Raw genomic sequence first — 15613 nt, 5'->3', positions numbered from 1 at the left:
GTGAGTTTGATTCCATTAGTTTTAGTTAGTTTTTAAACTTGCTTTGGGACCGATTTTTTTATTCATCCAATATCTTAACTTATATTAATTTTATATTTAAGTTGGAATATTAGTTTCTTCTGACACCAAATTGTTGAATATCAATTTTGTTCTTGAAGGTGATCCCCGTGCATCGCACGGGTGAGATACTAGTTGTTCCAAAATTCGAAAACTTTAGATCATAATCAACGGATGTCAAAAATTTCATTCAAATTCCCACCCCTAAGTATGAGTAATGAATAATTTTGATTAAATAATAGAATAAAGTAGGTACAAAGTTGGACTTAAATCCAATTAGACCAATCCCCATAATAAATGAGTTTAATTCCTAAATTTGAGTTATTTTAAAACTTAACTAACTAATTAATTACCATTACACCAAAGTTGATTAGGGGATTGTAATTGTCAAACTAGTTTATGGCCGCCATTTGCGACTATGAATATCGCTATCAAATTTTGATGCAAATTTGGCAGTACTATAGATTTTGATATAATAAACTAGATTTTATAGATTTTGTTATAACATAAATATGCAAACCCTACACCTTAATTTGAAAATTTATTCAATAAAAAAAAAATTAGTATTTTTATATTTGTTATATTTGTTTCCTTTTCTTATATTTTTCTCAATAATATCATTCTAAATTGATATATAATATAATATTTCTTACTACATAAAACAAAGTACGTGACATGTCATCGGGATGCTACACTCGGTGATTTTAAACTATTGATGTGGTGAATTAACTTCCCGCTAAGCACACATACACATGGGTGTGTATGTAATTATGTGCAGATCAACAGCTAATAATCACCCATTGCATTTCACTTTCTGCAGCCATCAAATAAACCGTATGTGACACAATTATATATTTTCAATGATTGCACAAACAGATTGAACAACAAATCCATTTCAATTTAAAAATCACAAGGCAAATCTTGATTTTGTGAAAAAAAAAGAAAAAGAAAAACCCGAGTAGTTCTTACGAACAACTACATATACACATGAACACTCGCAGTCTTGATCACCTGGCAAACAGGGCAAACACGAACAAACCCTTCACAATCGACACACAGGCACAAATGCCGACAAGGCAATATCAGAACCGACACTTCTTTACCGTTACAACCTCTGCATTTCAACTCTCGACTATTTCCACCAATCGCAGCCCTCGGCTGATTCGAGCAAGAAACCGCCTCGTCCACCTCACTGTCTCCGGAACCTTCCATAGCCAGGGCGGGCCCCTGTTCGATGAGCTGCTGAATATTGCTCTTCAGTACATTCACTACCGATTCGTTGTACTTTGCCCTGTAATGCCACGACTGCGCTTCCATGGCGACTTGCTTTATCTTGTCGCCTAGCTCCTTGTTCTTTCGGTTCATATTCTCGATCTCAATCTCCTTCTCGTGCAATTTACGGTTCACTCCTTTTTCGAGGGCGTTTAGTAGAGATACGGTGTGCCTTTGGTTTATCTCTCTTACGCCCTTCAAGATATTCTCTTCCTATATTTGTTGCACATAGATTAAAAAAAAAATCGGAATCTAAAAATCCATTACGATTCCAAAATTTTCTCCAATTTCGAAAATGACATAAATTCTATAAAAAAACAAAAATACAAAAACAAATAGTGAATGAGGTGAAAAAACGGGTAGAGAAAAATTAAATTAATCTTGCACTGAGTAAAACAAATTAAATATAATTTAGAGGCGTTTTTTTTTTCCGGAAAAAACAAAATTTGAATTTTTTTGGAATTACTTTCGGAAATTAAAATCAGAACAAAAATTGAAAAACTCCAATTATTTTGTATATACTTCCAATTCCAATAAAAGAACAATGAAAAAATTGAAAATCGAAAATTTTGAAATCGGAACAAAAAATTGTTCCAAAATCGGAAATTTTAGTTCCCGAACAAGCGGAAACTGTAAATTCAATTTCCAACTTTTATCCCTAAATCCATACATATTTTACACACATCCGCGTGTTTATGTCTTTGATTGTGTGTAAATTCAAGATTGAAAAATATGCTCAATCGAATTCTAGTGTAAGAGATTAAAACGAGTCCTAATTTAAAAGACATTAAATACTCTTACTATACCTGAAGTTTAATATATCGGCCGAACTCGTCAGTCTGTCGATCAATCTCCATTTTAACAGTGTTACCAAGAGAAAGCATAACCGGGGCACCGGTTTTCATATTCTCACACGCAGAAGTAACGGAGGAAATACGCTCTTCTTCCTCACAAGAGAGTTTGAGCCCGGTCGAAACGGGATTATGATTTAAAACGGCTCTCACACGGCCCGTTTCATCCTGACAAAAATTGTTATTCAAAGATATGTGAAGCTTCTGCTGCATCGGCACGGCTTCTCCTTCCTTAACTCTGGTAATAAGGTGATGATTGTCGGTGGGCCCGTGATGCCGGTTCACGGTATAGTTCATGGCGCCACCGCATTGTACGGGAACTGCAGAAAGATTCGATTTTTCTCATTAGAAAATTAGTTAGCCCTTTACAATATAATAGAAGTTCGGATAAAGAAGTTGGGTTAGAAGTTTCTAGCTCGACTTGAATCAGCTAAATTGGTGGTTGGATGAGAAAGTTATCCGTAATCTTGAATTACGGTGATGGTAAAATTTAATTGACATTTAGCATTTTTAGCACAACAAAATCGTAATGTATTCTAATACGACTGTCGTAAATTTCTTCGGATATCAAACAAGGTGTTACCTTCTCTTAACGAAACCATCAAGCAGACGAGTTAACTACGATTAAGTTTATCACATTACGAAAGAAAGTCACTTACTATACGCAACTTTTTACGACGAAAGAATAAAAAAGGAAAAGCTTTCGTTTGCGAGCATATATACAAGACGTGACTTGTACGATAAGATTTTGCGCAACAAACAAACACGAGAAAACAGCATCAATAGTATACATTTAAGGAACTATATTTCGATTTTCGAACACGAGTCGAAAGGTGTGCTCACCATGCCCAAATAACTCTAATTGAGGCAATGTGTTATTCTCGTACTGGACCCGATTTTCCTCCAAGAAACCAGCGAACCCCGTGTTTCCATTAGTTGTTGTTCCTCCTCCTAGCATTTTCCTGAAAAATCACACTCGAATATATCAGATTCGATATACTAAAACACCAATCTTGAACAACCCAATTCACAGTAAGAAACATAATCAAAGACTACTAATGCAAGCAAAGATCGAATCTTTTTACGCAATCTGATCGATTATTCATCAAATACAAATCCCTAATTTCAAGAATCCCAATAATGGAAGATCGGCATTCATTAAAAACAAAATCCCAAGATTAAACCAAACCCTAAATCAAGAACTCACCAAGAAAAATCAGCTCCGATTCAATCCAACAAAAGCAAAAAGGGGGAAAATCTGAAAAAACCCAGAAAAGATTACAGTGTAATTTACTCAAAGTTTCCTTCTTTCAACAAAGGGAAATGGGCAGAAGGGATGGTGGTGCTACAGCCAATAATAAATAATAAATAAATAAAAATAATAAAGAGAGAGAGAGAGAGAGAGAGAGAGAGAGAGAAGGGGGAAAAAGAAATAATAATTGCCATAATAATGAAAGTGGATGGATGGTTGTGGAGTTGTAGTTGTTATTGTTGTTTCGGGTAAGAGAGAAATAAATAAATAAAAAATAAAAAAAATAAAAAATAAAAAGAAAAGAAGGAATCGCCATTTTCGTTGGTAATGGTGATGGGCATTGTTGAATGTGTGTAGTTGGTGTGTGTGTGTGTGTGTGAGAGAGAGAGAGAGATGGGGGAATCAAGAAGAGGAGTAGTCGGTGTTGAAGAAATCTTCTTCACCATGTTTTGGCCTATACTTTTGCTTTCTCTCTCTACATCTCTCTCTCTCTCTACAATGGTGGTTTGTTTTTCTCTTTCTTTGGGTCATTCATTTTTTGCACTGTCTCTGAATGTACGGCCGGCTTCCTTTTTACCCCTCCCAACCAGTAAAATTCGAATCGTGTGTTTTACTTTTTCTTCATTTCTTATCATTTGGTAACGGTTACTTTCGGTTTTAGGTTTGGATTTCGGTTTCTACCACTCCTTTTCTTCAATTTATTTTTGGGTAAATTACGGCCCCCAATTTAAGGTCAAATTACGAAAAAACCCCCTCATGTTTGGATAATTACAACAACTCCTTCAACTATAAATCTTCTTACAATTTCACCCTTATAGTGTTAAAATGAACATAATCTTCTATATTCCGTTTTCCGTGGAATGTTCTCTAATTTGTACCCGTTTTGTGCAAAACAGCAGTTTCTGATGCATCATTATATGATATTTACAAGCAAATAAACACATTTTATGATAAAACGGATGAAGAAGATTCCACTAAATTTGAGACCACAAGGGTGTACGTGTAAGGACATTCATAGTTATGGGGGTGGTTGTAATTACTCAAATATGAGAGTTTTTTTTTTGTGATTTAACATCGGGAGTGACCATAATTTATCCAATATTTTATTCTTGTGTTTATAAAATTATGGTTTTATAAGGACAAAATGCACTTCACCCTCTACAAAATTTTTATTTTCACACTTTCCCCACTAAAAATTCAAAAGTTGGATAACCCCCTTCAAAATATTATTTTGGTTGCACTTTGCCCCATACGTCAATTTTTTTGTGAGCATTGTGCAACAAAAATAACACTTTAAAGGGGCAATGTGCAACAAAAATAACATACAAATGGGCAAGAAGCAATAAAAATACTCAATTAGGATGAATAATCCATCGAATTTTTGTTATGGAGCAATGTGCAACAAAAATAACATTTTGAAGGGGGCATTCACTTTTTAATATTTTGAGGGGTAAAGTGAAAAAATTAGAAATTTTTAGGGGGTGATGTGCAATTTACCCATTTTATAATAATCTGTCACCAACAATTTTTTTTTTTTTTTTTTGCACTAGGACGTCCATCTTAAATTTTAAGTTAAAACCACTTTGTCCACTAAATCTTTTTTTTTTTCTTTCTTATATCATCCCTATTTTCGTTCAAAATCTGGATGAATTCAAATTGTCAGGCTTAAATATTTCAATTTAATATTTTTTAGGGGTAATAGTTGTGTGGTTATATGGTTGAAGAGATACTATATCTGATAAAAAGTATCTTGTATTTTGTATTATAAATTTATATAAATAACTATCGACTGAACACATATTCACACATGAATGTATGAGATTATACCTATATGAATATGGTGCATCATATATCACCGGTGTATTTCAATTCATTGTTGGGCTAAAATTATTAGTTGTCAAGTACATGAATGGAAAATGAACATTTAATTTAATTGGGAATTAGCTAGATAATGAATGAAAGAGTAGCATTTACCAATCATACATCAAAATAGTGTTATATTGGTACTTGATATTAAACCTAAAATTTGGTGATCCACCCTACTATTGATAATGCTTTTTTGCCTAAACAATTTCATGAATTAAATTAATTTTAGTGTATAAAAATGAAATTATTAGTGAAGATTACAAATTACTCCAACCGTTCCTAAATAGGTGTCTTTTTCACATTGGCACAAATCTTAAGAATCTCAATAAATATGTCTTGATTTTAGGAAAATAGATATTGATGGACCAAAATACCCTTGTTTATTAATTAATGCAGGAAGAGTGCTATAGAGTTAATAAGGATAAAATTGAAAAATAAGCAATTAATGCAGTATTGGAATTGTAAAGTGACAGATAATATGGAACAAAAACAATTCTCAAAAGAGACAGATATTATGGAACAGAGGGAGTACTTCTTATGTCCTTCAATTATCAATATAAATAAAATGGCCTCTTAAAAGCTATCTTATTCATGCTTTATAGTTTCTATACATGCATTTATGGATAAGAACCAACCGTCACTGAAAGTGTAGTGCGAATTTTGTTCTCGTGCAATACCTTATAAATCAGACGATCTTCCTTCTGAGTAAAACACATTCCTCCTAGCTAGATGTAAACCACACTAGAATAATAATGTATGACGAGGTTGATTGACATAAATAGTGCTAATAAAAATGTAAATTTGATTGAAATGTACATTTATTTAATCTACGTTTGATTAAACAAAAAATTGTCCGCATATATGGTCTAATATGTGAATAAAAGAGAACTCGACGTCTAACGACTCGGGTTCAATTCTTCTTGACAACATTTTCTAAATCAAACTCGTCAGATATGACACGTTCAGAGCAGTTTACACTTTTTGTAGTGCTTTGTAGTCTATCTCATGAAACCTAGATATAACTAGAGTACATTAGTGGCTGTGAGTTCCTTTGTGAAAAAAATAAAATCAAAACAATTTAAATTTAAAAAAAAAAGTTTATTGCAAAAAATTCTTAAAACCCCTTTATAATGCAATTTGTTAGCACACAATCCTCTTATATGTGAAATTTTAGGGGTAGTTTGCTAAAACAAATTGAATATAAGGAGTGTTTTCCTAACACAATAACATGAGGGGTTTCTTAACAATTATATAAAATATAAGGGGTGTTAAAATGCAATAAACCCTAAAAAAACTGCATTTGTATATAATTAAAACAGGGTATTCCAGCACGTGTCAACTCTCCCTCCATTAAACCGCAAAAATCTCCTTCGTTTTCACCTCACATTCCTCCACCTCTCTCAAATGGCTTCAAACCACTGAAAATGTGAAAATCCTCGCTATCAACAAATCCCAATTGATTGACCAATCGTAGGGATGAAGTAAACAAAACCCCCGAAGAAACCCTTCTGAAATTTATCCAAGAAAGAGGAGAAGGGTTTTCAGTCTCTTTGCAAAATGCACTGTTTGAATTTGAAGATTGTTACGAATGTCAACGCGCTGTCGTTTCCGGGTCGGCTCAGTAGCGTCGTTAAAGACTGTAATTTGAGGGTGAATCGAATCGTTGCTTGCAGCGTACCGGGCGGTTCGGGTTCGGGTTCCGGTCCGGTTCAAGACTCGAGCCGGGGTTCTTCGATTTCTAGATCAGAGACGTATGCTTTGTTGAAGCAGCAGCTGGAAGTTGCTGCGAAATCTGAGGTGCGCTTTTTTTTTTTCTCGTAATTGTTTCGTAAAAGAATTTTTTTATTTGTTAGTTTGATGCAGTTTAAGTGTTCGACGAAAGTCCCCACTCATAATTGTCTTAGGATATGTAGTTTACAGTCGTCGAGTGTGCCGACAGTGGTGTCTGTGGACATGTTTGTGTGTTTTTGGAGTTTAACTGTTGTCTTAGACTGTTGCTATTAGTGAATACAACTATGGTCTTGTAATAAACTGTACGATGTTTTGATTGAAGTTAGTTATATAGCATTATGGCCGACGTGAATCAATGAGCCCAAAAATTGGCATAGAGTTTGGCATGAGTCTATATCACGGGTATCTAAAATTTGGAGAAAACGAGCACATAATTTTTTTGGTGGCCATTTACACCGAATGTTTTCTTACACGTGTTGGTCGGTTTAGGTTGGTTGGTTGATTTGAGATTGACATTTATTATGTTGGTTATTTTGTTAGGATTACAGGGAAGCTGCTAGGCTTCGTGATTCATTGAAGCTATTTGAGGAAGAGGAGCCAGTTTTGCGGCTTCGGAGATTATTGAAAGAGGCCATTGCACATGAGAAATTTGAGGTATGCCTTTTTCTATTGATTTTTTTAAGGTTACGATGAATCAAATAATCTCGTTTTCCAGATACTTCACTTTTAAAAGTTACCGACTAATTGGATAAACAAAGAGTTAAAAGTTATGCCTCATAAAAATATACGATGACTTATGCTTGTGTGAATGCATAACCGATTTGTCTGATGCTTTCTTTTCCGATTAATTAAAAGGCTGTTTGTTGAAGTCCTTTTTTGTTGTTCATTTGTTTGTAATTTCAGGATGCAGCTAAGATCCGTGACGAGTTAAAGGAAATTTCTCCGTACTCTCTTTTGAAGTGCTCAAGTGATGCAACGACCTTGGTACTACAACCATCGTAAATCAACTAATTGACATTTTAAATTAAGCACTGTTCTAATTGAATCCCGCTAGAGCTAACTATTTGGCTAAAAAAGAATCTTTCCTCATATTTAGTATTCTCGATTCTTCTCCTGAAACCATTATAAACCGTAATCGAAACGTATAGTTATAATATTTTGGATTATATTATTGCTCTTTTTTTTCAGGGGATTAGAGTTCAAGTTAGGAGTGTATACATTGAAGGAAGAAGTCAACCCTCGAAAGGGCTTTATTTTTTCGCGTATAGGATCAGAGTCACTAACAACTCCGATCGCCCTGTACAACTTCTAAGAAGGCACTGGATCATAACCGATGCCAATGGGAAAACCGAAAGTGTCCAGTAAGTAGTCGATTTTTTTTTTTACCTTTTTATATGTCATATACAGACTACAATATTTTTTCACCGTTGCTTTCGATTAATTGATAACTTTTGTTTATCGAGTTACTAATTTTTTATTTTATTCCAGGGGTGTTGGAGTTATTGGTGAGCAACCAGTTATACTTCCCAAAACTGGTTTCGAGTATTCATCTGCTTGTCCACTGAGCACGTCGAGTGGGAGAATGGTGAGATTAGTGAATTACACATATGATTAATCATTTTTAATTTGCTAAATGATTAATTTTCTTGCTCTTCGAATTATATATCATCGAGCAATCATCAATCACATATTTACTATTTAAATGAATCTCTGAAGCTTTTAGACATGCAAACATATTTTTGGGTACCCCTAGGCCTCGTTTGGCTTCCACGACAATTTTATGCGTTATTATTAGAATCCAAGTATAAACCAAGAGAAGAGCTCATTTTTTTTCCTAATTGCGGGCCAGCCCCTACAAGTGACTGCAATAAACGAACTTCAAATAAGACGTAATTTATTAATTAATCATGGTTCATCGTACCAACCAAACAAGACCCTAATGTATGTGAGATCCTTCTCTATCATTGATTAGTGTTCTTGCTAATTTACTCGATACAATTTCACTTTATTTGTTTATTGTTTTATAGGAGGGCGACTTTGAGATGAAGCATATCGATAAAGTCGGTGCTCAAACGTTCAATGTGGCTATTGCCCCCTTTTCTCTCTCCACATTCGGAGATAGCGGTGATGCTATTTGAGAGAGACGACATACTAAACAATCAAATTGTACTGTATTTTTTACCAAAATTGTTATGGTAATTACCAATTTGCCCAGCTGTGAAGACCTAGTATAAGAAATGTAGTTAGGAGTCTGATTAGTGATTAGCTCGAAGCCAAGATCAGAACTTTTAATTTGTTTCTTACAGTCAATGTATAAACGGACCGAACTGTAATATAGAAAATGTATAGACATTATGAGAATGTATACAAAGTGTTCAATTTTGCCTGCTATTACGTTTCCTGAAATTTCAGGAGCAAAATTTGGATATCTCTCGGTGATGAAGATGCTACTAATTGAAGGTATGTAGTTTACAATCTAAAAGAATTGCTTGGATTAAAAATTCGACTTATGTATACGACATTTACTGTGTTCGTGTTTCTTTTGAAGTTATGCAGAATTTGTTTAATATGTTGTCACATCGTTATTTTGTTTATAATCATGATACAAAACTAATATTTCTATGCATATTGTAATTGTCATTATAAGTGTAGAAACTAATATTTCTTGCAATAATTTTGGACCCGAAACCCAAAAATCGAAACCCGAAACCCATAAATTCAGAATACGTATTGGATATAACCGAATAGATATAGATGAATGAAAACGAGAGATCGGTATTTCATTTTCTGTGGTGTCTTGTTACAACCTTTCTTGAACAAGGTTTCATTTACACCGTTTTAGTGTATAATTATGGAATGTGGTTGAGTGTTGGTTTCATTTGCTTGGATCATGCATTATGCAACTATAACAAACTTCACCTCTCTCTTTCGTTACGTAATTTTTCAAGGGTTTGATTTTTTCTTATTTAAATTTCTTTTACTTGCATTTATAAATTGCAGTATGTTGTTTCTTTCATTTATTAGAAAGCTTGTATTTGTTTGATGTGGTTTTAATGCTGGCATATATAGGCAAGAAAGAGAGCATTTCTTACGACAGTTTGGATTGAATCGAAGAATCGCGGCAGGTATGTTTATTAGATTAGCCATTTTTCGAAAATTGAAATCAAACTGGAAATCAAGATCACATATGTAACTATGATTATGATCCAATTTCTTTAAGAAAAATTGAAATTAGAGTTTAAATAAATGAAACGAAATAAAACTGATTTTTTTACAGCTTATGGCTTATTTGTTGTGGTAAAGGCCAGATATTATTAGGGTTTTTTTTATTTTTTTGATAATTAGATATTATTAGGGTTATCTGTTTTGTATTTTGTAAATGTATTTAAAGCATATGATAAAATATGATATGAAATAAATCCAATATAGCATTCCACTTGTAGTTGTAGGTAGGCTCTAGCTATTTAGCATCAGCTCCCTCAATTTAGGCCAAATTATTGTTAAGCAAACAAACAAAGTACACCTTTCAATGTGTGTGTGTGTGTGTGTGTGTGTGAATTAGTAGGTTTTGAAAGTCGGAACAAGCTATAGCTCTTATGGTTCTTCTATGTGGGCGATATCAAACGATCAGATCAGAATTAACACTTTTTTTTTTTTTTAATAAATGAAATCAATTTGAACTTTGTTTCAAAAAATCCGAAAAAATACTAGAATTGATGAACCTCTTCGCATATCGATCTTTTTCGGATTGGTGTCGAAGAAAATCGGTTATATCGAGATTATTTGATTCTTATGACACAAATGTGAATTAACGCGTAATATATAGATAGTGGTGTTGCGTATAACGCGTAATATATGGCCCTTTACTTGGGGCTCACTTCATCACAATTTCACATATATTTTTTTTATTTTTTTATTTTTTAAACATTAAATTATATTTTTCTCTAGTTGTCGGTGGTGGTGCTATAAACCTCTCTCCCACTAATTTTGAACAATTGATGGTTTATTATATTATTATTAATTTTTTTTTTATTATAAATTAGAATATAATGAAATAACCTTGCGACAGTGTTTATGAATGTGACGAGGAAGAAAAACTAGTCCAAAATCATGTGATTTCTTAACAATAATTAATCACGTTTAATTTCATGTCCAAAACAGACTATACTCTAAAATCATGTCATCTTTCCCTATTTATTTGTCCCATCTGATTCGAATATATATGAGTATTCTTTTTTTCATACAATATTATTTCATAGTAGTAAATTATTATGCAAATAATGGATTAGAAAGAAAAAAATTATAATTTTTTTCAATGTTTTTCTTTAATTATACTAATATTTTATTTTCCCAAATTTCGTGTCGGTCAATGCTTCCCAAATCCAAGAAATTTTGAAGTTAAAAAGAGAGAGAGAGAGATAAAGAGAAAAGGGTAAAAAGAAGGCAAAAATTCTTTATTTTTTTAATTTTTTTAATTTTTTTTTTAAATTTTTTTTTTAATTTTGTATGTCTTGTCATTCACGCTGGACCACTTTTACAATTTTGCATAAGAAAGAGGGCCAATGTGTCAAAAATGCATTCAAATATATTTTTGACCCAAAATCTCAACTCAGTAGTGTGGTCTTATGCAAACTGCCCACCGAGTTTGCATTTCTCCATTTTCAAAACAAATATAATTAAATAAAATCATTTTCTTATAAAATAACATAAAAATAAAAATAAAAAAATAAAAATAATAAGATGCTTTATTCTTTAAACTAGGGATAAAAAAATAAAAGATTAATATTAAGAATTTAAACTGTAATATTCCTTTTTACAGCTGCTTTTATTCCTTTTAAAGGAAGCTCACAGAAAACAAGAAGCATAATAAATTTTGCATCTTCATTTACAGAATCTACAAGCAATCCAACACTTATTCCACATAAGCAAACACTAAAGCCACCCCCCCCCCCCCACCCTACCCCACCCCCACCCCCACCCCCACCATCTTCTTTTTCTTCTGTCTAAAAAACATATAAAGACTCAAAATTAAATCAAGGCTGCTATAATAACTGTACAACAAAAGGTGACAAGTCCTACATTGTACAACAACATGTCTTTTATTAATATTTCTTATTTATATATTATCTGCATGGGATTTTTTTTTAATTTTAAAAAAGAAATAAAAAAAATACTTATGTATATATATTTTAAATTATAGACTAGTCCCTATTATATTACAGTATCTTATGGGGACAACAGAAAAAAAGAAAGCTTATGCTCAAAGCACATCCATTCTTTTCTTTATCCCCTCTCTCTCTCTCTCTCTCTCTCTCTCTCTCTCTCTCCACTTTCTCTCTCTAGATTGTTATAAAGTTTAATATGTAAGAAGTAAGAAGCAAAGCATCTCTTTCTTATACATCTCTCCACTGTACAACTGTTCTCTCCCCCCCTGAAGTATTCCAAACCTTTTCTTTGCTTACAATTAATAACATTGCTATTATATTCTTTTTCCAATCTCATTAAATTCATTTATATAAATATATATATATATATATATATACAAACATTATTTTATTTTATTTAATAATTCAATCTTTCTGTACCTGAAAGTTTGGAATCTCAGATAACTGTTAATGCATTTCAAGAACTTGTTTGAACATTGATGCATTAACATGTCTGGATTATCTGCATTCGCCGCTTTCTCGATATCGTATAAGCCGATTACATTTCTTCACCATTTCTTGAAATCGTTGGTTTCTTTCGTTTCCTTAGGACATCGATCACCTTAATTATTCGTAACCTTGTCTGAAATTTTATTTCGATCGATAATTTTTTTCGAATTCATTCGCTTTCTAGCTCACTTCATTGGCCTCATCGAACTTGTTTCGTTTTTTTATACCCCCACAACATTTCTTTTCATTTGTAATTTTATTTCGGTAGATTTTTCTCGGGAATTTGTTCGCTTTCTTACTTCATCTTCCTCAAAGAAACATAAGGCCTTATCGAACTTGTTTCGTATTTTTTTTCATACCCCCACGACATTTTTTTTTTCATTTGTGATTTTTTTTCCGAAACTCAGATTAAGACAGAAATACTAAAACGAAGATCGAAGAGAGAAAAAAAACAGCGATGAGTTTCTTGACATTTATAACAGGATCGACGAAATCATGGCAGCCCGCAATGACAGTCGATACAACGACCGCATCGTATTGGCTGAATTGGAGGGTCTTGCTATGTTCAATATGGATATTAATTTCATTGGTTTTTGCATCTCTTCTTATATCAAAACACGAGTATCGAAAAAAATCGGGAGGAACGGTTAGTACGGAGAACCAACAGCAACGAAAGGAGGAGGAAGAAGAATGTCCGGGAGTTTTGTACGAAGACGAAGTGTGGAAGCCATGTATTAGAAGCATACACCCTGTTTGGCTGCTCGGATTTCGAGTTTTCGCGTTCGTTGTTCTTCTGCTAATGCTTATTTTGAATGTTATCGTTGATGGTGGGGGCATCTTTTACTTCTACACTCAGTAAGTATTCTAATTCTTGATTACTTTTTCTTTTAATTTATCTAATATTTTGTTTTTTTTTGCATATAGACCCCTTTATGTAATTTTTGGATTTAAATGATGCAATTACGATTTTATAACGAAAAATAATGTGCCTCGAGAGAGTGAATTGTGAGTGTGTTGCTTTTATTTGGGAGTACCTTTGTTCTTTTTAAAGGATTGTTTAACGAGCATAATCGAAAAACGTAAAATGTGGGAGTTTATGTTGATAAAAATAAAAACAGAATGTTGTTTAGTAATTTGAAAAAACTCGAGGGAGTTTTTCGCAATTCGTTTCTTGCAACTAATGTCCGATGTTTCGTATTGTTTTCTGGCAGGTGGACTTTTACACTGATCACTATTTATTTTGGGGTAAGTATATATGCATATATACCCTTGAACTCGTACTTAATTTCGTATTTAGTAATATTTTTGACATTAAAATGATAAAAAAAAAATGTAGCTTGGATCGGTTCTGTCGATGAATGGATGCTACCGATATAGTAATAGTGGCGGTGATAACCGTTTCGACGCTGAAGGTGGTGGGCCCACAAAAGGGATGGACCTCAATCAAGAACGAAAAAAGGCTGGATTTTTCGCCTATGCTTTTCAAATCATTTTCCAGGTAATTAAATCTCCTTGAAAAAATGCTGATCCGAAGAATATCATTTTTCGTTTTTTTTTTTTACAATTTTCTGATTATTGTTTTTTCAAGATGAATGCTGGAGCAGTAATGCTGACAGACACGGTGTTCTGGTTCATACTCGTTCCGTTTCTTGCCATTAAAGATTACAATTTGAATTTTGTAAGTATGTTTTTTTTATGTCTTTTGACGTAACGTTTCATGTATATGTTCGTTCTTTTTTTCTTTGTTTTTTTATCGTTATTAATTATTATGTACAAACTCTGTTGCAGTTGATTATAAACATGCACTCAATCAACGCTGTGTTTCTGCTCGGAGAAACTGCTTTAAACAGTTTGGTAAGTTGGAAAGACTTCGCTGCTTATTTTACGTGCGCTATTCGATCGTCCCCTTGTCATAACATCTCTCTCTCTCTCTCTCTCTCTCTCTCTCTCTCTCTCTCTCTCTCTCTCTCTCTCTCTCTCTCTCTCTCTCTCTCTCCTGCAGCGGTTCCCTTGGTTCCGAATCGGGTACTTTTTTCTGTGGACTTCGGCGTATGTTGTTTTCCAGTGGATCCTACACGCATGCGTCTCAATTTGGTAAGAAATCATATCTTTTTCCCATCGATTTTAATTCAAACGACAAACTTAATATGCTGCATTAGTAACACCATTTGTTTTTTGCCGAAACAGGTGGCCTTATCCCTTTCTTGATTTATCGTCTTCATACGCTCCACTATGGTAAGCAGCCTTAACATTCTGAAAGGTTCAAATAACGTCTATTTACGGTTGGATCGTGAATAAAAAAAAATAGTTGCATGATTCTGGAAAAAACAAATATCGAATGTGTCTCTGTTTCCGTTTTTAGTCTCGACTAATGTCTGCCTTTTCTTAAATCTGAAATCTGCAGGTATTCAACTGTGGCATTGATGCACATACCGTGCTACGGGATTTTCGTGCTGATAATGAAGGCGAAGCATTTTTTGATGTCGAAATGGTTTCCTCGGACATATAGAGGTGTTCAGTAATGCTCGCTGAAATACTTTTCAAGGCAAAAAAAAAAAAAACGGCCAGGTTTCTCTGCTCGATTCGACTTTCGTATAGGAGAAACAATGAATGACGATCTCTGTCGATGGCCGGAAAAAAAACTAACAGATAATTGTTTCGATTCTTGCAATATTTCTTGAAATCTCGTTCATTTGCATTTCGAGAGATGTACTGTTCGATAGCAATACTCTTTTGCTCATTCTTTAATTTAATACCCATAATTGTAACTATACATAGAAAGAAAAAAAAAAAAAGACTGAAGTTTTTCTGCAGACATGGTTGTCTACTTCTCTTTCTTGATGTCGAATAACTTCCGATTCTGCAATTTCGCTATTTAAGAAGTAGAACTCGTCACTCCGTCTTATATATTTTGTGTCAGTTTGCTTGGT

General features: G+C 33.4%; 4 protein-coding genes across 5 annotated transcripts in view; 2 read left to right on the top strand and 2 right to left on the bottom strand.

Moving 5' to 3' along the window:
* LOC105974904 (uncharacterized) overlaps positions 1–15613 on the bottom strand; it is a 62273-nt gene that overhangs the window by 37064 nt on the left and 9596 nt on the right. The gene's annotated exons all lie outside the window — the stretch shown is intronic.
* Positions 897–4039, bottom strand: LOC105975087 (BOI-related E3 ubiquitin-protein ligase 1). The gene is made up of 4 exons (XM_013000260.2): positions 3388–4039; positions 3024–3142; positions 2136–2500; positions 897–1542 (listed from the first exon to the last, which is right to left on the bottom strand). The coding sequence occupies exons 2-4, from the start codon at positions 3136–3138 to the stop codon at positions 1033–1035; spliced, it is 990 nt and encodes a 329-aa protein (XP_012855714.2). The 5' UTR covers positions 3139–3142; positions 3388–4039; the 3' UTR covers positions 897–1032.
* On the top strand, positions 6457–9420 carry LOC105975078 (hypothetical protein). The gene is made up of 6 exons (XM_013000250.2): positions 6457–7095; positions 7570–7683; positions 7933–8013; positions 8218–8390; positions 8518–8614; positions 9057–9420. The coding sequence occupies exons 1-6, from the start codon at positions 6856–6858 to the stop codon at positions 9165–9167; spliced, it is 816 nt and encodes a 271-aa protein (XP_012855704.1). The 5' UTR covers positions 6457–6855; the 3' UTR covers positions 9168–9420.
* On the top strand, positions 10026–15561 carry LOC105974991 (UDP-N-acetylglucosamine-N-acetylmuramyl-pyrophosphoryl-undecaprenol N-acetylglucosamine protein). 2 transcript variants are annotated; one of them, XM_013000153.2, is made up of 9 exons: positions 10026–10154; positions 13091–13538; positions 13895–13928; positions 14020–14181; positions 14272–14361; positions 14472–14537; positions 14686–14777; positions 14871–14918; positions 15088–15561. In XM_013000153.2, exons 2-9 carry the CDS (start codon positions 13141–13143, stop codon positions 15203–15205), a joined length of 1008 nt encoding a protein of 335 aa, XP_012855607.2. In that variant the 5' UTR covers positions 10026–10154; positions 13091–13140; the 3' UTR covers positions 15206–15561. The 2 variants fall into 2 exon arrangements, with proteins under 2 accessions (XP_012855607.2, XP_088679582.1); XM_088823456.1 differs by lacking the exon at positions 10026–10154 and having other exon boundaries at positions 12286–13538.

This window comes from Erythranthe guttata, chromosome 9 (genome assembly GCF_056151865.1).
Source record: "Erythranthe guttata isolate IM_541 chromosome 9, IM_541, whole genome shotgun sequence".
Taxonomy (NCBI): Eukaryota; Viridiplantae; Streptophyta; class Magnoliopsida; order Lamiales; family Phrymaceae; genus Erythranthe; species Erythranthe guttata.
Note: the sequence above shows the minus strand (reverse complement) of the source record. Positions and strands in the feature narration are given on the sequence as shown.

Excerpts from the sequence above, each read along its gene's own strand:
- LOC105974991 (XM_013000153.2), top strand. The coding sequence starts at position 13,141 with ATGAGTTTCTTGACATTTATAACAGGATCGACGAAATCATGGCAGCCC. Across the intron at positions 13,539-13,894 it reads ATCTTTTACTTCTACACTCA|GTGGACTTTTACACTGATCA; the intron begins GTAAGTATTCTA and ends GTTTTCTGGCAG. Across the intron at positions 14,538-14,685 it reads AAACTGCTTTAAACAGTTTG|CGGTTCCCTTGGTTCCGAAT; the intron begins GTAAGTTGGAAA and ends TCTCTCCTGCAG.
- LOC105975087 (XM_013000260.2), bottom strand. The coding sequence starts at position 3,138 with ATGCTAGGAGGAGGAACAACAACTAATGGAAACACGGGGTTCGCTGGT. Across the intron at positions 2,501-3,023 it reads ATTAGAGTTATTTGGGCATG|TTCCCGTACAATGCGGTGGC; the intron begins GTGAGCACACCT and ends ATCTTTCTGCAG. Across the intron at positions 1,543-2,135 it reads GCCGATATATTAAACTTCAG|GAAGAGAATATCTTGAAGGG; the intron begins GTATAGTAAGAG and ends CAACAAATATAG.
- LOC105975078 (XM_013000250.2), top strand. The coding sequence starts at position 6,856 with ATGCACTGTTTGAATTTGAAGATTGTTACGAATGTCAACGCGCTGTCG. Across the intron at positions 7,096-7,569 it reads AAGTTGCTGCGAAATCTGAG|GATTACAGGGAAGCTGCTAG; the intron begins GTGCGCTTTTTT and ends TTATTTTGTTAG. Across the intron at positions 7,684-7,932 it reads TTGCACATGAGAAATTTGAG|GATGCAGCTAAGATCCGTGA; the intron begins GTATGCCTTTTT and ends TTGTAATTTCAG.